The following is a 17,550-nucleotide window of genomic DNA, read 5'->3' as shown; positions in this document are numbered from 1 at the left end:
ACTTTACTTAAATACAAACTTGACATACTCGTATTTGAGTATTTACATTCTATTCTACTTTAAACTTCTATTTCACAACATTTCAGAGGGAAATATCGTACTCGTAATTTACTCTACTGCATTTATTTGGCACTAATAGTTAGGTTGCTTTTTACTTCAAAAAGGTTTACCACTCGCCTGTAACAATTTTGACCCTACCGACTCTCCGTAGAAAAAGAGGAAGCAGCAGCAACAGCGCGGGTAGCGATTGCGTATGAATAATATTTCGCGGGAGTGTAGAGACCAGACTGTCAACACGGACGATAAGTTATTAAATTTATAACGCAATGAGTTTGTGGGTGGATAAATATCGACCGACTTCCCTCGCGAAACTCGACTATCATAAAGAGCAAGCGATTCAGCTGAAAAACCTGGTAAGAGAAACAACCTGCATGCTAGGTTAACTGTATAACATTATACGTTAGCATTAGCATCATACTTAACAGCTGCAGATAGGCTGCTCTCAACCAGTTCGATTGATTCCCTGTGAACGTTGTTAACGCGGTCATTTACGTGTAAATATAATTTGGAGAGCAACCTGAGTTAAGATAGATTGTTTGTGATGGCATCCACCATATCAAACTTGTTTTGGGATAACGTTAACGTAAGGTAACGTTAATGTACACAACATCGTCATTTGAGTGCCAATATTGCTAGAATCACATCCCTTCCTTTTCTGAAATGTTTGCTCTATTGTAATGTTGCGTATCGGCAAAAGCAAATAATGACACATCAATGAGAGATAACTGTGCTGCGAGTCAGCTAACGTTACTGAGCAACACTTAAAGTAAACTGCAATTAAAATTGTCACTAATTGGCAATTGAGGCAAGTAATTGCATAACGTTAGTCCAGTGAAGTCCAAGCAAAGGTATTCCTATAAAGCAAAACTGCCTTTCTTTTAAATGTTTAAGGTTCAATGTGGCGACTTCCCTCACTTGTTGGTGTACGGGCCGTCAGGCGCGGGGAAGAAGACCCGCATCATGTGTCTGCTGAGGGAGCTGTATGGAGCTGGGGTGGAGAAGCTTCGTATAGAGCACCAGACCATTGTGGTGAGAGGGGAAAATTATGCCATAAATGCCTTCCAATACACCACTAACATGCAGTTTCTCCAGACCTCTCTCCTCTCAGTCCTGATGAAGTCTTGCATCACTGTTTTGTTTTTCATCTCCAGGCTCCGTCAAAGAAGAAAATTGAGATTAACACAATAGCCAGCAACTACCACTTGGAAGTCAACCCAAGGTAATTCAATGATGAATAAGTCGTTAAGTACATGTACTCCAGTACTGTACTTGCACTTGAAAATTGTTGTATTTTTCACTTCATTGTATTTATTTAACAGTCGTAGTTAGTTACTTTGCCGATTAACTTTTCAAGATCACAGGACAAGTGATTTACAGAGAATATATGGAAGCTGTAGCAGACAAAAATGTAACTTAATTTCAGTTGGACTTTAAGTTTTTCTGTTTTTATTGTGTCTTACAGTGATGCTGGCAACCAGGACCGTGTGGTGATTCAAGAGCTGATTAAAACTTTGGCTCAGTCCCAACAGATCCAGTCAAGCTCCCAGAGAGAGTTTAAAGGTAGGAAAGATACAGTACACATTGGTTTGCCGTCTTAAAAACCAGAGGATCACAGCCCTCTATTAATAAGCATTCCATGATGCCACCCTGTGGCTCTGTGAAGCCAGAATGTGTCACTCTTGTAGTAATTGTTACACTTTTGTTCTCAGTGGTGTTGCTAACCGAGGTGGACAGACTCACGAAGGATGCCCAGCATGCTTTGCGCCGGACAATGGAAAAGTACATGTACACCTGTCGTCTCATCCTCTGCTCTACCTCCACCTCCAAAGTCATTGGGCCAATTCGGAGCCGTTGTTTGGCTATCAGAGTTCCTCTGCCGAGCACAGAGGAGGTAAGATGGAGATGATGTGGTTTAGATAGTGAATAGTAATCATCTGAAAGTAGCACATTAGAATGCTTGACTGCATGAGTGAAGTCACAGTCAAGACACTATTTCACCTTTTTTCTCCTTGTCTCTGTGCTATTCATGTTTGCCAGGTCTGTAATGTTTTGACATCAATCTGTAAAAAGGAGGGTCTGCTCCTCCCACCTGATCTGGCCAAGCAAATCTCTGAGAAGTCTGGTCGCAACCTCCGCAAAGCCCTTTTGATGTGTGAGGCCTGCAGAGTGCAGCAGTAAGTTGTCACAAAATGTATTATCATTTCTCCACAGCATTATCCATGAATTAGTTTGAATATAAATGAACAGGATCTGCCTATTTAGCCAGTGTTAATCTTTCCCAGGTATCCATTCTCAGCTGACCAAGACGTTCCAGAGACGGACTGGGAGGTCTACCTCAGAGAAACCGCTAATGCCATCGTCAGCCAGCAGAGCCCTCAGAGGTAGGAGAGGCAAAGAGAGAGAGAAGGGATTTAGTTGGTTTTGTAGCGACTAAGGAAAGTTAATCATGTTTGTAGAGAGAGAGAGAGAGTAGAGAGAGATATATATATATATATATATATATATATATATATATATATATATATATATAGTATATATATATATATATATATATATATATATATATATATATTAATGCTGAATCCCGTCTGTCTGTTCCAGGTTGTTGGAGGTTCGAGCCAGGCTGTACGAGTTGCTGACTCACTGCATCCCTCCTGATGTCATTATGAAGGTACAGATTGCTACACCTCATCTCCCGCCAAAGTGTTGAGTATTCATGAGTATTAATTGTCGTCCTCTGATCCTCTAACAGGGTCTGGTAACAGAGTTGTTGAGTAACTGTGATGGTCAGCTGAAGACAGAGGTGGCTCAAATGGCAGCCTACTACGAACACAGATTGCAGCTGGGCAGCAAAGCGATCTACCACCTTGAGGCCTTCACCGCCAAGTTCATGGCCATCTACAAGAAGTTCATGGAAGACGGTCTGGATGACATGATGTTTTGACTCTGAATGGACTTAAACACAGATACTTTTCTTGACTGGAGTTCAACAGCCCTTGTTGATTTCATGATATCTTTCTTTTTTTGCCCCAACAAGACTTTCAGTGGACTTAATACCGATTTACAACTTTATAACTAACTGTATTCTGCAAGGCATGGTGGCGACATTGACATAACTCACCCTAGAATGGATCTTGATAGTCTTACACTTTGTGGGATTATGCAATGAATTGTTGGCCAAAACTTTAGCACTCTACCCAGTTTGTAAACCTTGAACTGTCACAAGTTATGTAAAATAATTCAAACAGAGCAGTTTTGATAGTAGCAGGCAGTTATTTGTATTAAAAATATACTGCAAGGACAAGAGATGTTTTCCTAAAAATATGCATAAAATAGATTGCTTTGTTTATTAAAAAAAAAAAGTCTGGTGTTACTCTATGGATAGGACCAATGTGTTTTATTACCATGAATAGACGTAACTGAATCCTTATTAATAATATTGTTGGGTATTATTGTGATACTGTGTGATGTTCCTCAAATGTTCTCAGTATGTGAGACAGACTGGAAACATGGGAAGAGAGCGAGGGGGCATTCAGCCTGAATCAAGCCCTGGGTGTTGCAAATATCCAATTTTGACATGTAATACACTAAAAGATGTAGTGTCAGTTAAGCACTAAGAACAGAAACAAATACTCATTGAGGTTACAAAACTGCACAAACGACATTACATCAGACAAAAAAACAACAAAAATAGTCTTGAGATGTTATATCAACCCGTAAAGGCAGGTACAAACATCTGATTTCAGCTTTAAAACATACTTTCCAGAGAGATTTTAACCTTTGGATTATATGGGGAAATTATCTGCTGGAGTGCAAGAGATCTCAAAAAATGGAAACCCCTAATGGGTGACCCTTGTCTTTCTGAAAGGCATAAACTCACAAACAAGCAGTTTTGAAAAGGCCATTTTGTGATTATACACCACCATCCGGAACTGAACACTGTGCAGCTTTTATCAGCTGTAAAAGGTGCATCACAGGTTTTGTAACAACACTTTACATAACATTTAATAACAGTTGTAACACCTAAAATATGAAGATGATTGGATCACTTGTTATTCAGACTTAATTTAATATGAAGGGCAAACAATGTACTATAGCGTACTTAAAGTAAAATTGAGACTGAACTCTACGCTGCTGAACAATAAGGTCAGTTTTTCCTTGAGTCACTTATATAAATAAAACACCAAAACAAATCCTACGGTCACAATCCTCAGTAACATTCCTTGTGTCTCTTGGCTGTGTAGTAGATAATGAGGCCCAGGGTGATCAGCACCCCTGAACCTACCAGAGTCAGGAAGCCCACCACAGGCCTCTTGGCCAGCACATGGCAGTCTATGCAGGGCTGAGGCATGCTGGGACACTGCTGGGGCGCAGTTCCCTGAATGGGGAAGCCGTTGTGCTGGATGATGTTGCGATAGTTGGAGAGAGAGGCCTTGATGATGACCTCTTCGTGGACGTGGCCGTACATGCCAAACCCCGGGTCCCTTTGGTCACTCAGGGCGTAAGCAAAGTAACCCTTCAGGTTTACACCATCCAGAGTGTACGCTGAGGAGGAGAGAGAAGTTCAAGATTCATTTTCAGTTACTTAGTATATGTGCATGTGAAGGTAAGGTGGTGGGCTGGGTGTGTGATAGGAAAAATAAGGTAACAGGTCTTTTTTTTTTTTTTTAAGAATGTTTTGGGCATTTTAGCCTTTAATAGACAGGACAGCTGTAGACAGGAGAGGGGGGAGAGAGAGAGGGGGGAGACATGCAGCAAATTGGCCGCAGGTCGGACTCAAACCCTGAGCCGCTGTGTCGAGGATTGAGCCTTTTAACTAAGCCTGCACGATTAAACGTTAAAATCGCGATCTCGATTCACCCTGTTCACGATTTAAATTTTAAATAACTTCGATTTTTTTTTTTGTTGTTGATTTGAAGCCTCTATGTTTACAGGATTGTGGTGATGCGCAATGTGCTATAGGTGCCAAAAAAATTCTATGTTTGGTACTGCCAATTTGTTTTGTCATGGTTCATGAGTGCAATAAACATTACACTTCGTGAGAAAAAAATCGTGGCAGAGAATCGTGATATCAATTCTAAACTAAAAAATCGTGATTCATATTTTTCCCTGAATCGTGCAGGCCTACTTTTAACCCACCCTATTTATCATCTATCGGTAGCATATAAACATATAATAAATTGTATGATGAAGTTATAAGCAGATCTAGGGACTATTTTTCTATATTTTTAAACAATTCTCATATTAAGACATATTTTATGTGCGTTTAAAAAAAGTGAATAATGCTCAAAATCCTTAGAATAGTTTTTAATTCCATAATATCAATGCATTGGGAACACTGCACATTCAATTCCAAATCAAAACATGACCAAAATTGATCAAGTTTGTGTTATACCTTTACAGAAAGTGAAGAAAAAGGAATATTAGGCTGTTCAAAAAAAATAGCAGTATTTGCATTTTTCTTTACAAACTTAAACATTTACTGTATAAACTGAAAAATGTCTCAAGGGTTTGCTTTACTTTGAATCACTGCACTAATATTTAGTTGCATAACCATTATTTCTGAGAACTGCTTCACATCTGTGTTGCATGGAGTCGACCAACTTCTGGCACCTGTGAACAGGTATTCCAGCCCAGGACGATTGAACTACATTCCACAATTCCTCTGCATTACTGGGTTTTGCCTCAGAAACAGCATTTTTGATGTCATCCCCACAAGTTTTCTATGGGATTGAGGTCTGGGGATTGGGCTGGCCACTCCATAACATCAATCTTGTTAATCTGGAACCAAGACTTTGCTCACTTACTGGTGTGTTTTGGGTCATTGTCTTGTTGAAAGACCCATTTCAAAGGCATTTCCTCTTCAGCATAAGGAAACATGACCTCTTCAAGTATTTTGATGTATTGAAACTGATCCATGATCCCTGGTATGCGATAAATAGGCCAAACAGCACAGTATGAGAAACATCCCCATAACATGATTTTTGCACCACCATTCTTTACTGTCTTCACAGTGTACTGTGGCTTGAATTCAGTGCATGGGGGTCGTCGGACAAACTGTCCGCGGCCCCTAGATCCAAAAAGAACAATTTTGCTCTCATCAGTCCACAGAATGTTGCCCCATTTCTCCTTTGGCCAGTCAATGTGTCCTTTGGCAAATTTCAACCTATTCAGTACATGTCTTTTTTTTCAGCAATGGGACTTTGCGGGGGCTTCTAGCTGATAGCTTTGCTTCACATAGCCTTCTTCTGATCCTAACAGTACTCACAGGTAACTTTAAGTCTTCTTTGATTTTCCTGGAGCTGATCATTGGGTGAGCGTTTGCCATTTTGGCTATTCTTCGATCCATTCGAATGGTACTGTTTTTTCCCCCCACGTCGTTCAGGCTTTGGATGCCATTCCAAGGCATTTTAAATCATTTTGGCTGAGCAACCTATCATTTTCTGCAATTCTTTATATGTTTTCCCCTCTTCAATCAACTTTTTAATCAAAGTCCGCTGTTCCTCAGAGCAATGTCTGGAACGACCCATTTTGCTGAGTATTTCAGTGTGAAATGCACTATAACCAGCATGCACAACATTTGCTTCCTTCCTTCCTTAAATATGGGCCGTAATTGACACCTGGTTCTTCACAGACTCAATCACCTCACTAATTGAACACAACACTGCTATTATTTTGAACATGCCCCATTCAATTACAGATTCAATTATACAGAATGAGCAGCATGCATGTCATGACTGTTGGGTCTGTTGGTTTTCTATGACTCTACAACACTTACTAGTAAATTATTTGCCATGTAGGAATATCACTTATACCAAAAATTATTATTTTGAACACAACTGTATATAACAAAGCCTCTATATGTAGATTATAAATTGTTTGCAGCTGTGGAAACACTAATAATATAATTAAGGAGCATGAGTTTTTGTTCATTGAAAACTCAATGTATGCCACTATTTAAAAAAATATTTCTGTCATTTGTTTTCTAATTTACCTTTCAGACATAGCTGTTTATGGAAAATGTCTCATAGTTATGATTTGATTTACTGGGCCACAACTATCATACAACTATAAGACGTTTCAAAGATCAAATCAAAGGTTTCTTAAAGCATTCAACATAAAAAGTAAACATGAAAACTCCTCATATGTCATCATGGTTGATTTATCTTAGACTTAGGTTTGGAGAGTGTAAACATATCACTCTACACAAATAAATAAAAATGTCTGTGGGTGGTTGCCCCCTAGTGGTGACATAGCAAACTACAACATACAATAACATGATACTAAGTCCTCATCATAGCATAACACTGCAAGGTTTCAAAGTGCCAGCCAAGGACGCTATTAGGACAGGTAAATGGATCGCTAGTAACCTTGACTCCACAATTCAAGTTCAGAGTGTGTATGCTGATATTTGTGTGTTCTGACTCAGCTGATGATTCAGGGGTCAGTGACCTAAATACTTGTCTAATAATTAAGCTCTACAAAGGCCAGTAAGGGGACAAGCTTCAATCACCTCTGAGGGATTAGGGGTATCAATACACAAATGCAGTGATAACCATATTCAGCTCCCAAGTGCATTATAATCCTGTAAAATCTCAACAGCAATTTGTGTGTTTGTAGACTCACCTTTCAGTGCCTCATTGATGTAGTTGTACAGGTAGTAGACTCTAAGGCTGTCTTTGAAGCGGGCTGGGTCTTCCTGGACCCCATTAGCCATCACATAGACAGGTACATCACAGTAGTGCTCCCTCACCTTACACAGCAGAAGAGCAATGTTTTTGTTTGTTTTTATCTCTGTCAAGCGTCTTCTATCAAAGATTATCACACTGAATGACTTTCAAGCCAAGAATCTAAACCTCCGCAAAGGTAGGGACTGAGCTCAGACCGGCTCATGCAAATAGTGCGTTTTTACGGCATCTAACTAAAATATCATCTATAAGCCACTAGTGGTTAAATCTCTCTTCAATATGCAACTATTGTTCATTTCAAAAGTTTAACTGCTGGACACAATATTTCTCCTACATCACTGTAAAGTCCATTTTCAGTGTGACCTGAGAATTTACAAATTCTGCACAGTGAAGGGCAAACAAGTGAAGAATGAATAAGCAAAACACATTTTTGAATGGAGGGGGACTATAAAGTATGTGTGGTGATGGTGTTGTAGTAGCAGGGTAAATCTATCTATGTGTTTGCCCCGTCTGTCTCGGATCAAACCTGATGACGAGACCAGTCTCACCCAGTTAAGGGCTTTCCTCAGGCCCCAGGGCACAACAGGCCTCGGGGACATGATCCATGTGGTGTCTATCATGTGCTGCACCTCTAGCATTGCTGTGTAGGTGTACCTGCAGACATGGAGATGATACAGAAGCTGTGTGTCATTAACATTCTCATTATCGCATGCCTTTAAGATTCCGGACATATCACTACATCAGGGCAAAATATTTTTCAATAGTCTTCAACTAAATTTATAAAACTATAGAAGAGGGTGTCCAGTGTCGTAGTAGTTAAAAAGCACATCATATAACCTCACAGCCCTCTCTCCCACCTTGTTTCCTGTTTGTATGTCTTGTGTCACTATCAAAATAAAGGCCAAAAATGAGATCATCTTACGAGTCTTCCTTGGCATGTGTCACCAACTTTGTACTGAAGTGACTAATGGCAAAGAAATCATATGTCCCTTTAACCAGCCGTCTGTCCTCCTCATTGAACACTGGCAGGCTGTGTCTCACACACACACACACACACACACACACACACACACACACACACACACACACACACACACACACACACACACACACACACACACACAGAGAAAAGATGACATTTTATTTAAGAGATAATATAACAGTTGTATTTCAGAAGTACAAGTTAATAGTTTTAAATGGTGTATACTTAACATTTTTGTCAATAATGATATACTGCTACAACATATATCCCACCATATTACACCTTTGAATAATCCCAGTATAAATACAACCCTTAAATCATGTTAAAACCAGAAATACAGTTCATCAATACATTGAATTACAGAAGCTAGATGATCTGTTAACATTTTTGCATTGTGACTCTAAACCACAATGCTCATTCTATAGCTAACAAAGCAACTGTATTGAAGAACAATTCAAGTATTTGTACTCAAGTGAGTTGAGCTGACGCAGCCAGCTCCTCATTCCCAGAGGGTAGTCCCCACTGCCAAAGATCGGCTCTGCAAACCAGCCAACGCGGAAGTCTAAAACCCTTTTAGCTGGTTCCACGTCTTCACGGCTGAATGAAAACGCTGGTTCGACCCAGTCCATGTGCAGAGCCAGAGACACCTGAGACACAGCACAAAACGTACTCCTGTTGACTGATGTGATTTAACCTATACCTAGTCTATATCCAAGACGTTCCATTTCCGGGATTGCTCCGGTGCCGTTGGAAATTCCGCATGTTTTTTTTACCATCCCGGAATGCTGTGAGGACTAGCCAGACCCTCCTCCGCAGCGCTGTGGAGGAATGTCTGGCAATGCGAGACTAACCTATACATAATTCATGAAGCTGTTAACATTTACTATATTTACTTTTTAAAACACATTGGCAAGTCCTCTGGTGCACAAGTAAGTGTTGTATTTTACATCACTTGCAATTTATTTGGAGTAAACAGAAAAAAGAACCCTACACACAAATCTCCGCAAAGATGTTGTTGTACTGGCAAAAGCTGGCTGTTTGAATACTTACACATAATAAAAAAACATACCGGTATGATGAAACTATTCAAATAAATATAAGAAATAAAACCAATACTTCTACTGACCTTTCCTCTCTGTGCTTGTCTGAACTCGCGGTCGTAAGCATGCCAGGCCAGAGCGTGCGCGCGCAGCATCTGATGACCCTCCTGGTAGCTCACCATCTCATCGTTGGGCTCATTCAGAGTGATCCACATCTTCACATGGGCACCTAGTTCTCTGTAACAAAGTCTGGCATAGTCTGCAAACGCCTCTGGAGTCTCCCTGTGAAAAAAAATTCAAATGTGAAAATTTTACTTATGCACTAAGATAACATTTATATCAGTATTATTCATAAAAACATGACAACGCATATCCAAGATAAATCTTAGGAGATCTTTTTTTACATTTGTTGCAACAACACTAAATGTTGCCAATAAAGATGAAAATGCCAATACATCAGATTGTTCAATTATCAAAGACACTTCAAATATTGTGATCACTGTGTTTAGTGATATCTCTTTATTACAGGAAAAGTCAAGATTATGATGATTATGAAGTGATAGCAGCTTCATATTGATGGCAACAAGGACTGACTGTTCCTGGGAACATAATTGCATGTTTACTCTCACATCAGACCAGTCTGTAAATCATTGGAAATTGTAATAAACCATACCTGATAGAGATGGATGTTAATCAGTGCCGTGTTCGTGAAGCTTGCTTAACATTCATGTAAATAATCTCAAATTTGAATCCGGAACTGGATGAAACCTGCTGGAGTTAAAAGAGCTTTAACCCCAGAATCACCACTGCATCTGACCTGTTCAGCCACTTGTTGGAAATATCCAGCGGGGCCGGCAGGCTGCTGCGCTGGCGTGTGTGGTGCCACAGAGTGACCACAGGCGTGACGTTGGCCTGCAGTAGCTGATGGGTGAAGCAGCGGTAGTAGCCCAGCAGGGTGGTGTTGGGATGAGCCACATCGCCGGTAGGCACCACAGCCGACCAGTTGAGGGAGAAGTGGAAGTGGTTTACCCCCACCTGCCGGATTTCATCCACCTACAGAGAGGGAAGGGGATAAACATATCACCACTTCTACATCTACACACCCTGATGAAACGGAACACATACACACCTATTGAAATACACATACATACACCTATACTCAAAGTTACTTCAGAGCTGCAAAATGATCATGATCCCTCACTAACATCCCACACAAATGTGTCCATGATGTGGCTGTTATGGTATCTGTGAAATAAATATACCTTTATATATATTTATATATACTTTTCAGTGCAAAATTGTTCTTCTCCTCTACTTCTATTTTGAGTGTATTAACCTATTCAAAAGATAAATGTTTGACTGGTAGGAGGACCTACCTGTTGTCGGATGGTGGCATAATCAGCACAGTGTGGGGTCCGGCGTACAGGTGGCACACTGAAACCCTCCAGCCTCATCAGTTCTCCGTTGTTGGAGATGTTCCACAAGTAAACACTGAGATCTGCAAACTGGCTGGGCGTGGTCTCCACCTATGACATGAAGACACACACCAATGTAAACTCACCCTCTCACCCTGTGTTTACCTAATTCACGCAAATACAAATAAAAGCCAAATGGAGAAAATTGATAATATCAGTTGGTGGGGTACTGTTTAGCTCGGCTGGCAGACAGTGTGAAGTAATGTGGTTTATGATTAAGAGAGGATTCATCGTCGTGGCCGTTTCTGAGCTGGACTGTCACCATATAAAATGCAGGTTCAAAATAACATGATGTAACTCAGACAAAAAGGAGAGGAATTGCAGCTACTAATTTCCTTTCTCACAACACTAAATCAAAGAATAAAATAATAATAATAATAATAATAATAACAATAATAACAATAAGACTTTAAAATGATCTTTTGCTTTTTGCAGAGTTAACAAAACTTCATACTTCACTAAATATTAGTGAGGTTTATACTGAATCTCACAACCAAAGTTAATACATTGTTAATGTTTCCTTAAGTTCCTCTATTTCGGAGGAAGCATTTTTGTTGTGTTTCATTCATTATTAGACCTCTGCCCTTTAGCAACTCCCCTATCCTTCCACAACACACTCATCCATTATATACACACTCCTTCCTCTCATCCTCCACACACACACACACACACACACACACACACACACACACACACACACACAGTGTGTGGCACTATCTTTGTGGGGACCCGTCATTGACATAATGCATTCCCTTATCCTCACCCTAGCCATAACCTAATTCTAAACCTAATCCTAAAACCAAGTCTTAACACTCAAACAGCCCTTTAAAGTTGTGGGGTCCAGCATTTTGGCCCCACAAAGCTGTCCGGACCCCACAAGTATACTGTATTCCTGGTTTTTGGACTCCATGAATATAGTTAAACAAGAACACACACACACACACAAGTGAGGCATGCTGTCTGCCTGTGAGTTCAGTTCAGCCCCCTCCCTTCAGCCTCTCCAGATCTCTGCTCTCTTATACAGCTATGCCACCTTAAGAGAAAGTGGGATATAGTGGGGAAGACAAAAATATCATCAGACGAAAAGTGAAAGACTACTCTAAGTGGCACACTGATAGAAAATCAGAGAAAGGGTTAGAATTTAAAAGAGAAACTAAAGATGGAGTGAGATAAAGTGACAGAGGAAGAGGGAAACCTGTCCGTTTGCTTGGCTCAATTGGAGCGGATGAGCATTTTGGCGTTACCGCTGTTCAGAGTCTACAGTACATGTGAATACCAGGTATTATTCCACCCTGAAATTTAACTCCTTGTTCCTATTTTGTGAGCACATTTGGTCCTGATACGTATAGTAACACACACACACTTACCTGTATGGAGTTGGCAGATACCCCCCAGGCAAAATCACATGGGAAGATTCCTTGTGCTGGTCGGTTCTCTGGGAGTTCTGGGAAACCGTTCCTCTGGATGACGTTTCTTTAAGAACAATGAATAATCAGTTTCATCAAAAAATACCTTTTGTTATTGGACAAAATCAATATATATCTGCACAAATCTCAATATTGTGCATCTTTTGTCGAAATCGTCACTCATATTACACTAGCTATCATGTGAATAGCATGTACCTGTAGAAGGTGGCAGATGTCTTTGGCTCCCTCTTCATGTCAGGAGTGTTGAAGTCAACATAGTAAAGTCCCCGTCGTATCCCATATTCCCTGTGCCACTCGAAGCCGTCTATCAGAGACCAGGCTGTGTATCCGATCACATTCACTCCATCGATGATGATTGCTGTATGGCAAACACAGACAGATGGACAGCCCATATTCAAGTCACTAGTTTTTGAGATTTCAGTTTCATGTAAAATGGTTAATGCTCATCGGAAATGGAAAACTACTGTAAAACAGACTCACTGTCATTACTCACATTTTAGTGCCTCTGCGATGAACCTCTTGAGGTAGTACATGTGTTTTGGGTCTTCGGTCTTGGTATTGCCAAGGACGTACCTGTGTTGAGAAGTAGTAAAAACAAGATGTTCCACAACAACAGAACAACACACAAAAACATCACAGACGTATACAGGCAAATCAACACAACATCCAAACCTACCAACCACTCTGCACCACAAAGATTGGCGGCTTGTTGTACTCTGCATTGACCCAGTAGAGCAGCATCCTCAGGTCCAGATCCTCCTGTTGCCCGAACTTCAGGCTGTCGTTGATGAGCTGGAAGCTCAGGGCCGCTCCGTGAGAGAGGGCGAAGAAGTCGGCTGTTCCTTTCACCTGCTCCTTCTCCTCCGGGGTGAAGGTGGGCAGCCGTGAGCCCAGCCTCGCCTTCATGCAGGGAGGGTAGTCTCCGTCTGTGAACAGAGGCCGGGCGAACCAGCCCAGGACGTGGTCCAGGGAGCACTGACACTCCCGCAGGCTTTCCAGGCGGGTGCGGCTGGGCTTGATCCAGTGAGAGGCCAGTGCCATGGACAACTTGCCCTGCTGACGGGGTCGGTAGTGGCGGTCGTAGAGATGCCATGCAGCAGCATGAGCCTGAAGGAGAAACAGACAGACGGAAGGACAGAAAGTGAAATGATGGGAGGGAAGGATTAGAAGAGGAGGTTGGAGAAGATGGAGAGGATGGTAGGTATAACGATGATGGAAAGAGAAGGTGAGGTTTGGGAAGGACAAAATGAAGAAAATCGATCAGTCAAACTTTATTTAACTTAGGTCAGTGCAGTTCAAAGTTCTTCACAGGTGACTGACAAACTAGAAAGACTAATAAGACAATGGAATGATAAACAATCATACAAAGGGAGATTTCTGAACAACAAAGTTACAAATTTAAAGATTGATAAAAAATAGAACACAAAAAATGACGGAAAATTAGAAAAAAGTAAAACAAACAAAGTAGACATAAACAGTGGTAGAACTGTACTCAAATACTTTGTCTTTTTAAATACTTGTGCTTTACTAGAGTACTTCCATCTTGTGCTTCTTTTTTACACCAAATCAGAGAGGAATATTGTACTTTTTACTCATTTCACCTTAAGGAGATTGTGTCCAACCCGGAACGGAAGATCGGGGTCGTTCTTTATCCCGGGAGCGACCACTCCGGTGCCATACCCGTGCCGTGCCACCACAAACGGGTTATCGATGGTGATCCAATACTTTACATCATTCCCGAAAGTCTGGAAACAGAAATCAGCGTAGTCCCTAAAAATCCCCACAAGCTCCGGGTTGCTCCAGCCGCCGAGAGTCTGCTGGAGGTGGTCGGGCAGGTCCCAGTGGTAGAGCGTGACCACCGGCTGCACGCGGATCTCCTTCAACCTCTTGATGAGTGTCCGGTAGTAGTTGGTGGCGATTTCGTTGTAACTCCCGCGGGTGCCGTTGGGAAAAATCCTAGACCAGGACAGTGAGAACCTGTAGTGGCTGACCCCAAGCTGCTTGATGGCTCGGATGTCGGCGTGGATGTTGTGATAGCTGTCGCTGCCGACGTCCCCGGTAGCCATCCGGTTCCCACCGCGCGTAAAAGTGTCCCAAATGGAGAGCCCCTTGCCGTCCTTCTCAAACGCGCCCTCCACCTGGTACGCCGCCGTGCCCACGGCCCATATGAAATCCCTGGGGAAGGTATCGTAGAGGAAAGCCTTGTCTCCTGGATAGGGCAGTTTACTGAAACGCCCCCATGTTTTCAAACCAGCGTTGGACTTTGCGGCCGCAGCGGTAAAGGCGAGAAATATCAAAAGGGCGAGTAGACCACTCATGGTGCCTGTCAGTACTGGCCTCTGATTACTCTAATCGTCATTTCACCATGCTTGGGTCCTTCAGTGACCATACAGCGGGCTGTGGAGTGCAGCCAGCCAGCTGTGAACCCAACTCACGCCGCCTCTATAAATCTGTCAATTATTAGCCAAAGCACCTGACGCACAAAGGTCTCCAGGCACAACATGACACAGAGCCACATTAGTTTAAGTTGTAACTAAAGGGAAACATACGGAATCATCAGGTCATTTTTATTTTATTAGTCTGTTAAAGTAAGGCCTCAGTCGTGCATTTCTACCTGAATTTGATAATAACCCATTCACAGGACAGAACAGGGAAGTGACCCAGGTGCAAAAGCCTTAATATGATCTCAGTATCAGCACCATTATCATACATCCTCATGTTGGCAGATAATCTTATAACTACATTTAAATGTCACATGTCAAGAGTACAAAAACCCATCTGCATTTCTAACTGGATCAAGTTCAGTCCAGTTCAGTCAGGAGCGTGGGCAGAGGATGAAGGGGGAGAGAGGAGAGTGGAGGGGGTGAGGAGAAGATATGCAAACAGCAGAATGTAAGCAGTGTAGGCTACCCTGCAACAAAGACATTTATATGGAATATAAAAACATATCCAATAATCTCTCACTTAAATGTCGTTTGGACCAAAGCGGCCCGACTGTTTGAACTGGATCCATATCTAAAGACTTCAAGTGTTTGGCGAAATCCAAAGTTATATATTGGTAGATCTCCCCTTTTTTTCTTTGGAGGGATTGGTTGGAAAAGGGAATTGTCACATTGGAGGACCTGTATCTCGGTGGCATATTGAAATCCTTTGAGGATGTGGTACAACAATTTGGAATCCCTAGGGTCCAGCCTAGTTTAATAGCTAATAATTAATTAATAATAACTTAATAGCCTAGCCTCGCTTTGCCAGACCTTCCTCCACCAGCGCTGCAACAGTGAGCCAGAGATAAACAGCTTTGAACTAGTGTCATCTGTGACCAACAATAACCGAACCACGGGATAAGTAGCTCCTCGGTGAGAAATATGAAAAATGTATTTAGGTGTTTTTATCATATTTGAGTGAATCTGTACATTAGATCGAGACTTGTACATGTTGCCTATCATCGCAAGCGGAAGGGATTAGACGCTCGTATTTAATATTAAAAACAAAAAAGCGATGTTCTAAGGATCATATTATGCCATAGTTACCTGGTAAAACGTTTCAAAGGCATTGTATCTAAGACAGGCTAACAATGCTCTAAAAAGGCTAAATTATAGATTCTTAGAACGTTTTTGAAACAGTGAATTCTAGATAAACAAAGCTGGTTTTGTGATACCATTTGATATAGTAGATATCCGATTTCCCTTACACGTGAAGGCATCCCATCTGATCATCTCCTGCAGGAAAAGCAAACCGCTTAATCCAAGACTTCAAAGAGAAATAAAGAGAAATCGAGCATGTCAGGTTTTATAGAGAATTATATTGATACAACGGAGGATCTGACTGGGTGGACGTGAAGCCATGTTAATCAGCAGTGACAAACACTAAAACCACAGCTGCTCATGACTTCCATCTACCAGGAAGTACAAACCTAAAAATGAGACGCACACTACAATCTTTTCATACCGGAGGCAACTCTACATTTGGACAGCTTTCTGACATTTTTTTTTTTTTTTTTTAAATTTTCAATAAATGGTAAAAAAGGTATTAATATACAGAGCTGTAAACAAAATCGCACGTTTTCTTTTTAAGTAAAAGGACACAATTAGCATCACAAAAAAGATAATGGTTAATCTCTTTCAGTTTTTAAAAGTGTGACACAGAGGGAATGATTGATGAGCAATATTGCTTTATGGAAGCACTTTAATAATAATATCAGCGGGTAAAAGGCTTTACAGCATCCTCCCAGTCAGCATCAAACAACAACAACAGAACATGAAACAGACATAAGAGACTATTTACAAGAGTGATCTTTTTTGTTTTTCTGTTAAAATTATTTCTACTTAATGTGGCGAACATCATCACAATGCAACACAATGCAACAACCCACAGCTAATGATACCGATGTACTGATGTAGTGTGCATGTGGTATATGCAAGTGTGTGAATTTGTGTAACAGTAGGAGCTTCGGCATATGAAAAGTTTAAAAAGTTCAATGTCCATATTTTTTTTCCCTACGTCATTCCTCCACGACTTTAGAGTAGACGTGCCACTTTTGTTTGTCCTCCATCTTTAATTTTATGTTTAGCTCATCTTCTTCGCCCTGCTGCCTTCTTGCGACCCTAGGGGAGAACAAAAACACAACAGTTGGGTGAAAACTCTGGACAGAAAACTGAGCATATAAATTCCTGCACACTTCTTACATTAGTCTAAAACCCAGAATTCCCAGATATGATTGATCTAACACTTTCAGTACCTTCGGTGTTGGCTCGTCCTCTTGCTCCTCCTCCTCCTCTTCATCATCTTCCTCAGAGTCGTCTTTAGCAGCAGCTGCCTTCGATCGCCCACCACGCCTGGATGCCATAGAGGGGATACACACTGAATCAGAATGCCTCA

At 41.3% G+C, this 17,550-nt stretch overlaps 3 protein-coding genes across 3 annotated transcripts in view; 1 reads left to right on the top strand and 2 right to left on the bottom strand.

The window, feature by feature from the left end:
- The first annotated feature begins 219 nt into the window (after window positions 1-219).
- rfc3 (replication factor C (activator 1) 3) lies at window positions 220-3,438 on the top strand. The gene is made up of 9 exons (XM_078266259.1): window positions 220-413; window positions 952-1,089; window positions 1,212-1,279; window positions 1,523-1,620; window positions 1,770-1,951; window positions 2,098-2,234; window positions 2,343-2,441; window positions 2,662-2,731; window positions 2,813-3,438. Exons 1-9 carry the CDS (start codon window positions 327-329, stop codon window positions 3,002-3,004), a joined length of 1,071 nt encoding a protein of 356 aa, XP_078122385.1. The 5' UTR covers window positions 220-326; the 3' UTR covers window positions 3,005-3,438.
- An 80-nt stretch (window positions 3,439-3,518) lies between these two features.
- kl (klotho) lies at window positions 3,519-14,990 on the bottom strand. The gene is made up of 13 exons (XM_078266719.1): window positions 14,274-14,990; window positions 13,349-13,779; window positions 13,166-13,245; window positions 12,868-13,030; window positions 12,613-12,718; window positions 11,147-11,296; window positions 10,588-10,823; window positions 9,857-10,052; window positions 9,199-9,377; window positions 8,671-8,778; window positions 8,297-8,402; window positions 7,687-7,813; window positions 3,519-4,605 (listed from the first exon to the last, which is right to left on the bottom strand). Exons 1-13 carry the CDS (start codon window positions 14,988-14,990, stop codon window positions 4,271-4,273), a joined length of 2,934 nt encoding a protein of 977 aa, XP_078122845.1. The 3' UTR covers window positions 3,519-4,270.
- Window positions 14,991-16,454: 1,464 nt separating this feature from the next.
- Window positions 16,455-17,550, bottom strand: part of pds5b (PDS5 cohesin associated factor B) — a 34,296-nt gene continuing 33,200 nt past the window's right edge. The window contains exons 34-35 of the mRNA XM_078265791.1: window positions 17,411-17,507; window positions 16,455-17,276 (exon numbers count right to left, since the gene is read on the bottom strand). Of these exons, the coding sequence (XP_078121917.1) occupies window positions 17,244-17,276; window positions 17,411-17,507 (130 nt within the window). The 3' untranslated portion in view covers window positions 16,455-17,243. The remainder of the gene's footprint in view (window positions 17,277-17,410; window positions 17,508-17,550) is intronic.

The sequence above is a fragment of the Sander vitreus genome, chromosome 13 (assembly GCF_031162955.1).
Source record: "Sander vitreus isolate 19-12246 chromosome 13, sanVit1, whole genome shotgun sequence".
Classification (NCBI taxonomy): domain Eukaryota; kingdom Metazoa; phylum Chordata; class Actinopteri; order Perciformes; family Percidae; genus Sander; species Sander vitreus.
This window is presented reverse-complemented; position numbering and strand designations above follow the sequence as displayed.

Excerpts from the sequence above, each read along its gene's own strand:
- rfc3 (XM_078266259.1), top strand. The coding sequence starts at position 327 with ATGAGTTTGTGGGTGGATAAATATCGACCGACTTCCCTCGCGAAACTC. Across the intron at positions 1,280-1,522 it reads CACTTGGAAGTCAACCCAAG|TGATGCTGGCAACCAGGACC; the intron begins GTAATTCAATGA and ends TGTGTCTTACAG. Across the intron at positions 2,732-2,812 it reads CTCCTGATGTCATTATGAAG|GGTCTGGTAACAGAGTTGTT; the intron begins GTACAGATTGCT and ends ATCCTCTAACAG.
- kl (XM_078266719.1), bottom strand. The coding sequence starts at position 14,990 with ATGAGTGGTCTACTCGCCCTTTTGATATTTCTCGCCTTTACCGCTGCG. Across the intron at positions 11,297-12,612 it reads TATCTGCCAACTCCATACAG|GTGGAGACCACGCCCAGCCA; the intron begins GTAAGTGTGTGT and ends TTCATGTCATAG. Across the intron at positions 8,779-9,198 it reads CGTCAGCTCAACTCACTTGA|CCTGCCAGTGTTCAATGAGG; the intron begins GTACAAATACTT and ends TGTGAGACACAG.